Raw genomic sequence first — 8161 nt, forward strand, 5'->3', positions numbered from 1 at the left:
TGTACAGTATACACGTACAGCGTGTTCTCGTCTGTTGGACAACATCTTCATCATCATCATCAATGTCAATGTCAACAATGTCAGAGCCAAAGTCAGAGTCAGTCATTCAACAAGCTTCATCACTCAAGGAGAAGGGCAACCAGGAGTACTCCCGTGCAGCTTGGAACGATGCTTATACATCGTACAAAGCCGGTATCAACTTGTTGTTGCCTCCAGTCGACAATGCATCAGCATCATCCTCCTCAAATGGCGACGACAATCAACAACAACAACGACAACAAAGCGAAGCGTTGTTAACATTACTTTATTGTAATCGTTCAGCTACTTGTCTGCAGATGGGCCGACATGCTGATGGCTTGGAGGATGCAATGAGATCGGCTGCGTCTGATCCTACATTCGCTCGTGCATATCTACGCGCCGGTGATTGTTGCATTGGAATGAAGAGGTACAAAGAGGCCAAGGAACACTACTTGCAGTGTATCCTCAATATCAAGGTGGATCCCGAAGACAAGACCATGACCAAACACAATCAGTTGTTGACACAGGCCACCAATGGATTGAACAACAGCAAGATGAAGCTGTTCTATGATCCCATCCTGCGTGGCAATGACGCCCACTACTCCAAACTCGAGCTACGCTACCTCGACAACGTCAAAGAAAAGTCATTGATCGCCACCGTCGACATCAAGAAGGGTGACATCGTCTTTGTCGACACTCCATTCGCTCACATTGCTCATCCATTGTGTGTTCAGGTATGTTCACCTGATAATTTAATCAATCAATCCTGGAACTATTCCACTCACTCAATCATTCAATCAATCACACCACATAGGTTAACAAGGACATTCAATGTTATCACTGCATGGGATGCCTGGAGGGTGAGAAGGTTGCATGTCGCGGTGGCTGCAATGCCTTGTTTTGTAGCCTGGAGTGTAGCCATGCAAGCTGGAACACCTACCACATCCAGCAATGTTGTAAGGAGGATGGCAACAACCCCATTGCCAAGTATCGCCAGATGATCAAAGGCGCACCATCTGAGCCTCAGCTGCTGCTGGCCGAGCGCATCCTGGCGACGATTAGTCAGAGCTTGAAACAGCGCAAGGCCAAGAATTGCAACCTGGCATTTGGCACGGCGCAACATCTAAAGCGCGGTCCACTCATGCGTCAACAGGCAAGATTCAACGGTGACAATCTGGTCGAGCTACAGGCTCAGTACCAACCTGTGACCAATCTGCTGAAGGAGGCCTATGGAGCCAAGGAGTCGGGGGACGCAATCCAACATTCAATGGATAGTATATTACAAGAGGAGCTGGATAAGTGTAGATGTCCACGGACTATTTATGCCCTTCCAGGTTGGACCCGAGTCATACTAACATCCTATCATCCATCAATCAAACACAGTGCTCAGCAATGACTTCTTTGATAACTTACTTGGATTGATTAACTTCAACTCGTCGGCAACTGTGGTCAAGATCCCAGCGTCATTACAGCCACCTGCTCCATCAGTGAGCCTAAAGGCGGCCAAGGGCAAGTCAAAAGCCAAGACCGTGGCCGCACCACCAAAGCGTTTGGACATGTGGGGCGTAGGTCTCTTCCCGATATTCTCATGCATGAATCACTCGTGTCTACCAAACATTGAACTGAGCAATGAGCGCATCGATGGTGTTACATGTGCAATGATGGTGGTTCGCGCCAAGAAGAACATCAAAGCCGGTCAAGAGATACTAAACACCTACTGCGATGAGACAATGCCGACTCGAGAGCGACAAGAGCAACTCAAGAGTCAATATGACTTCCAATGTAAATGTAGTAAATGCAACTAACCTAGCCTCTGTCACGTTCAGATGCTCTGGTCTCTTCAAGCGGTCCAACTGGTCCTTCCTAACCCCCCTTTTTCCATTCTTCTTACATTCCATCTCCCATTCTTCTTCTAACCCTTGTCTACCCTTACCCTCACCCTTGCCCTCACCCTCGCCCTTGGTACCCCGAACGAAGCGACCCATAAATACACTTTGAGTTGTAGTTCCAACTTTGTTTTTTTTTTCAAAACTTCAATCACATCGTTGAGTGTGAATGCGCATCGCTTTGCCCTGCCACTCACTCACGCATCATTCCTTTGTCTCTGGTCACACACTAACTACTTACCTTCTCTCTCTTTCAATAACCTTATTTATCTTTTATATCTWCTATATTACATTATATATACAATAACAATGTCTTTTGTTAAGTTGATTCCAGAGGGTGTTGCCAAGAGACTCCAAAACTCATGGTTGGAGTACAGAAAGATTGGTACGAATCGAATGAATGAACGAACGACACACAGATATATAGACAGATTGATTGATTGATTGATTGATCAGACAAGACGACACATCACATGACTCATGACACATGAACACAATGAACATACAACTGACATGTTATACATTATAGGCCTCTACTATGCTGATCTTTACAACGAGACACCAGTGATGAAGGAGGTGTTGCACAGACTTCCACCACAGACTCTCGTCGAGAGAGACAGAAGAAAGAGAATCGCTTTCGACTGCAACGTCAAGAAGATCTACTTGAATGGTATGTGAACATACAGCAGCTGCAGCAACAATAGACAGACACAGCGTCACACTACGTTGGAGTGATCCGATCAATCATTCTCATATGGCCATGGCATCACATTGTGAACTCGAGACTAACATTCAATCAATCAATCACAACTATACAGAGGAGAAGTGGTCCGATTTGACCAGCGACAAGCAGTACACTGATATGATTCACAAGATGATCGACCAGGTTGAGTCAGAGTTCGAGATTCGTCGCTCCTTCAGACAATAGAGAGGAGTGTACATACTCTTCTTCACAACCAAACAATACACACATGATATATAATACCAACAACAACGACGACGGTGTAATGTTCAACATCTCCACAAACATTAGTTCATCGATAAATCAAACATAATACGCTGCACTTGACTGCGGCAACAACAACATGGCATGCCACTTCCTCGATCAAACCTTATTGTGTATGTTGTTGGACACGTGTCCAACACTATTAGATGACTGATGGATCAGAGGGACAACGACAGGGTGTCAGGTGACAAGTATGAGTCCATTGTGTTAGACTAATGCTTGATCGACTCGACTGTTGAGTATGATGGTGAGTTGTAACTCTCCTTAGTTTATTGTTGGAAAGGAAGAGGGATAGACTACAGGCCAGTGTTGACCAGATGTTGGAACGATATAACAGAATCAAGTTTGTTACTATTATTGTATAAGTATGATGAATGACCAGAGCCATAGGTTTAGTGAAAGCATAGCATTAATATATATATGGTTTGGATGTTGGAGCATGGAACATGCTGGACAGTAAACAACAACTTTTATGGCTTGATGATCATGGATGATCTGTCCTGTCCGACACCGATCCACTTGACTCTCCTTCCGGTCAACTCCTCAATACGGTTGATGTAGACCTTGGCCTCAACTGGCAGCTCGTCAAAGGACTTGCAGTTGGCGAGGTTGGTGTTCCAACCCTTGAACGTCTCATAGACGACCTCACACTGAGCAAGGACCTCCAATGAGGCTGGGAAAGCTGTTGTTATAGAGTAAAGTAGTAGTTAGTATCAGTTGGATATGGATACAATCGATCAATCAAACAACTTACATTTCAGAACCTCTCCGTTGTACTTGTAGTCAACACCGATCTTGATCTCTGGAGTGTTGCTGAGGACGTCCAACTTGGTCAAGTTGAGCTCGGTGAAGTCGTTGATGAGGCCAGTGTAACGCAGGACAACAACGTCCAACCAACCAATACGTCTTGGACGACCGGTGGTGGTACCGTACTCGCCTCCTTCCTTTCTCAGAGCCTCGGCTTCATCTCCGTGCAGCTCAGTTGGGAATGGGCCGGCGCCGACACGGGTAGTGTAAGCCTTGACCACTCCAATCTGGTTGACGATCTTGTTGGGTGCGATACCCAGACCGGTGCAGGCACCTCCGACGGAGGAGGCGGACGAAGTCACGTATGGGTAGGTGCCAAAGTCCAGATCCAGCATAGTGGATTGAGCACCCTCGATCAAGACCTTCTTGCCATCCTTGAAGGCCTGGTTCATGAAGTAGACCGAATCGATGACGAATGGGCGAATCTGCTCAGCATAGCCCTCGTATCTCTTCAGCTCCTCCTCTATATTGTACTCGAAGTTTCCGAATCTCTGTTGTTGTTGTTGTCTTTGTGTTAGCCGCCTGCCTGTGCCACTCGCGAGGATATCACATGACACTCATGTAGTACATACCTTTCTCTTGTTCTCAACCAGTCTGGTGAGGTTCTTCTTGAAGATATCAAAGTGGAAGAGATCACAGACTCTCAGGCCACCACGAGAGGCCTTGCTGCTGTACGCCGGACCAATTCCCTTCTTGGTAGTGCCAATACTGTCGTTTGAGGCACCGTTGGAGAGCTCAGCCTCCTTCAACTGGTCACAGATCTGAGTTTAGGTAACGAGGAAGGAGAGAAGAGAGTTGGAGAGAAAGAAGATGAAAGAAGAGAAAGAGTGAAGGAGGTTAGAATGAGTTGGACACTCAGAGACATGACTTATAGACACATACTTGATGAACGTCAAAGACAAGATGAGCACGATCAGAGACAAAGAGTCTGTTCTCGTATTTGATGCCCTTCTGCTTCAGACCCTCGACCTCCTTGAAAAAGGTGGGCAAGTGAATGACGAGTCCGTTGCCAAGCACGCAGGTGGCGCGCTCGTTGAGGATACCCGATGGGATGAGATGCAGAGCGATCTTCTTGCCGTCGACGACAATGGTGTGACCAGCGTTGGCACCACCTTGGCAACGAGCGACAATGTCATAGTCCTGCGAGAGGATGTCGACGAGCTTTCCCTTGCCCTCGTCACCCCATTGTGAACCAATGATGATTGATGCCATTTTATATATATATTAATATACTTTTAGAATATAATAAGTATTATTATATTATAATATGTATGTTATATAAATATATAAATATGTATAAGTATGTATTGTGTTATTGAATCGAATTGAATTGAAACAGAACATTCATGAAGATAGTTATCATGAATCGAGCGAGAGAGTGCTTGTTTGTTTGTGTGTGAGGCGTTGAGCAACATTTACCACACTCGGGAGTGGCAAGACCGACAAGTTCCTCGTTTTCCTTCCTGGTGTGCACAGTAAAACCGGAACCAAAGGCACTCCCAACACAGTAAATCTGTTTGAAATTGATAAAAAAAAACATTTCTTTTTTGTCGTCAAACTAATTTATCTGTATCACATTCAATTATCTATCTGTATCTTTGTCCAACAATTGAAGGAAGCCAACTGGACCACTGATCTGATCAACTTGAGAGACTTGGAGTGTATATTGCAACAGGAGTATTTGTTGTAGGTGAACCACAAAATACATTCCAAGTCAAACAAGTCAGAGAGGTCATTTATAAATTATTACTTACCCTTCTTTTATTATTACGAAATGAATAAAACCTTATAGTTGTCTTTTTGTTGTTGTCGTTGTTGTCTTCAACATGTAGATATCAAGTTTACAAGAAAATAGTGATCCATTTATGGTAATAATATACTTATAACCGGTAATATTGTTTAAGGTATGGATTGAGACCCCACCACGCATTCTACAACTAAGTACTACCTCTGACAAAGAACAAAGAGATCAGAAACTATCCCAAAATGGTAATAATCCAATTGCATTTGGTGTGTGTTCAATCACAACAACTTTGACCAACCAAGGTTGCATGTTCAATTAATCAATCAATCTTATAACTCATCAACACTTCATGAGATAGAGATAGAGAGAGGGAGAGAGAGAACTCAAACATATAACAACAACATGACCAACAACATCAACATAAAGAAGAAACATAACCGTATACATACTCTCTTGTTTGACTTGGACAACACACTCTATCCACTATCATGTGGACTAACAGAGATATTAACACAGAGAATCTCTAAATATATGGTCGATAAGCTCAATGTACCAGGTGAGTAGTATAGTATTTACATGTCAACTTGATCTTTTATACTTGACTAACAATCAAACATAACAATCAATCATTAGAGGACAAAGTCGATGAGATAAGAATTGGATATTATAATAAGTATGGTTTAACATTGAATGGACTGATAGTCAATCATAATGTTGATGTACAAGAGTATCTAAGAGAGGTTTATGGTGGCGTGGAGATTGAGGGCGTAGTGCCGAGGGACGAGAAATTGGGCCAGGTCCTTAGGAGCATCGACCCATCAATCAAGAAGCTAATCTTTAGCAATGCTGATATTGCACATTGTCGTCGCATCCTCAAGGCACTGGGCGTGGAGGACTGCTTTACCGATGTGCTTGAGTATCATGGCATGTTGGAGAACACCAAGCCACACCCGCTGTCCTACCAGCTGGCGCTCAAGATGGCCGACACGACCGACGCGTCTGGCGTCGTCTTTTTCGAGGACACTGCCGTGAACCTGGAGGGCGCCAAACAAGCCGGCATGATCACCGTACTGGTCGGCTCGTCGTCCGACCAGTCATACATCGACTACTGCATACCAACCATTCACGACCTCGTCACACTGTTCCCAGAGATCATAGTCAAGGACTCTTCATCCAAATGAGGTGGCGATTGTGCACACAAGACAACATGTAAATCTATCATCATTCAATCATACTCTAGCCGGCTTGCTCTGAATGTACAATACTACTACATGATGGCAATGTCACTGCCTGTTTATTCATTCATTGGACATCTGGTCGCGAGTGATCAATCACTCATCTCCATTTCTTTCCATCGCGCCCGCCATCAATTGGGCAAGCTTGTCAAACTGTAACGTAGACTGTTCGATTGATTGATTGATTGATTGAGTGGCGTCTCATCGTCAGTATGTGACCTCGCCACCACTTGCTTGCTCTCTATCCATCTGAGTACATACCTCATCTTGTGTTGTTAACATGCCAGTCAATGCTTCTGAGACCTTGTTAAGTTGTAGTAATACAATGCCGATGTTTTCATTCTCCTTGATCTGTCGGCCTGGTTGCTCGGCAGCCGCAGAAGCAGCAGCATCAGCAACCTCTTTCTGTTGCAGCTGCAACTGCAACTGCTGGTGTTGTAATTGTTGGTTGGCCTGCTCCATCGCAGACTCGGACTGTCTGAGCTGCAACTCTCGCTGCTCCATGCTCTTCAGTTGATCATCCTCACGTTCTTCCACACTCTGTTGTCTTTGTTCGATTGCTCTCTCCTTCTCAACAATTGTATTCTCTCTCTGTGTGATGCCTTGTTCGCGCTCATTGATTCCATGTTCACGCTGTGTAATATCTTGTTCTCTTTGTGTTATTCCTTGTTCACGTTCATTAAATTGAGCCTGTTGTTCATCCAGACGATGCTGTGTGTCTTGCAACTGTTGTTGATGTTGTATCAGTTGTTCCTTTATGTTTGACATCTGGTCCATTCTCTCCTTGAACATCATAGCCAGATCGCACACCCTCTGTGTCGATTCCAACTGTAGTTGCTTCAACTGATTGGCAATATCTCTTTCATAATTCCTCTTGAACAGTTCTATATTTGTATTATACTTCTCTTCATACTCCTTACGTAGTCTGTAATCTTCAAGTTAGTGCATTGTCATTGATTGATTGAATGAATGATTGGGATGGTTACCTGTCTTGATATGATAGTAGAGTATCTCTGTAGAAGGTCTCTAGCAACATTTGATTATATCTATTGGTGTTGCCGCCAGTTATGCCGCCATTACTACCACCTCCACTACCATTACTATTATTACTATTGCTATTACTATTGTCCATTCGCTAATGAATGAATTATAAAGATGAAGGGTTGTTTGAAATGAAGTGAATGAATGAGATCACAATCTAGATTGATTGATTGGTTTGTGTGTTTTGCCAACAATTTCAATGAAGTTTGACAAGTGATGGGATGGATGATGTCATTCGTCAAACATCCAAAGACAAGGTCAACCATCAGAATAAGCTTAATTCAAGATATCCTCTCGTTATCATGATAGGCTCAATCAAAGGATTTATTGATAGTTGTTGTTATGCACTGAGAGGTGCCTCGGACGGTGGAGGGGAGCATGGCTGCAGCATATATTGTTGCGAGAACAGTTGTTGACCGGTGGC

At 44.0% G+C, this 8161-nt stretch overlaps 5 protein-coding genes across 5 annotated transcripts; 3 read left to right on the forward strand and 2 right to left on the reverse strand.

Annotated features, from left to right (window-relative positions):
- Window positions 1-62: 62 nt before the first annotated feature.
- Window positions 63-1823, forward strand: SAMD00019534_008900 (hypothetical protein; the record flags this gene model as incomplete). The annotated part of the gene is made up of 3 exons (XM_012902857.1): window positions 63-752; window positions 833-1319; window positions 1402-1823. 3 exons carry the CDS (start codon window positions 63-65, stop codon window positions 1821-1823), a joined length of 1599 nt encoding a protein of 532 aa, XP_012758311.1.
- Window positions 1824-2213: 390 nt separating this feature from the next.
- On the forward strand, window positions 2214-2832 carry SAMD00019534_008910 (hypothetical protein; the record flags this gene model as incomplete). Its single annotated transcript, XM_012902858.1, has 3 exons — window positions 2214-2289; window positions 2434-2574; window positions 2723-2832. 3 exons carry the CDS (start codon window positions 2214-2216, stop codon window positions 2830-2832), a joined length of 327 nt encoding a protein of 108 aa, XP_012758312.1.
- Window positions 2833-3380: 548 nt separating this feature from the next.
- On the reverse strand, window positions 3381-4929 carry SAMD00019534_008920 (hypothetical protein; the record flags this gene model as incomplete). Its single annotated transcript, XM_012902859.1, has 4 exons — window positions 3381-3592; window positions 3665-4208; window positions 4290-4478; window positions 4600-4929. 4 exons carry the CDS (start codon window positions 4927-4929, stop codon window positions 3381-3383), a joined length of 1275 nt encoding a protein of 424 aa, XP_012758313.1.
- Window positions 4930-5857: 928 nt separating this feature from the next.
- On the forward strand, window positions 5858-6636 carry SAMD00019534_008930 (hypothetical protein; the record flags this gene model as incomplete). Its single annotated transcript, XM_012902860.1, has 2 exons — window positions 5858-6017; window positions 6095-6636. Coding segments are annotated over 2 exons (702 nt in total), but the record flags the coding sequence as incomplete, so codon positions are not given.
- Window positions 6637-6792: 156 nt separating this feature from the next.
- On the reverse strand, window positions 6793-7491 carry SAMD00019534_008940 (hypothetical protein; the record flags this gene model as incomplete). Its single annotated transcript, XM_012902861.1, has 2 exons — window positions 6793-6861; window positions 6958-7491. 2 exons carry the CDS (start codon window positions 7489-7491, stop codon window positions 6793-6795), a joined length of 603 nt encoding a protein of 200 aa, XP_012758315.1.
- Window positions 7492-8161: the final 670 nt, after the last annotated feature.

This window comes from Acytostelium subglobosum, assembly GCF_000787575.1.
Source record: "Acytostelium subglobosum LB1 DNA, scaffold: scaffold2, whole genome shotgun sequence".
NCBI classification, from domain to species: domain Eukaryota; phylum Evosea; class Eumycetozoa; order Acytosteliales; family Acytosteliaceae; genus Acytostelium; species Acytostelium subglobosum.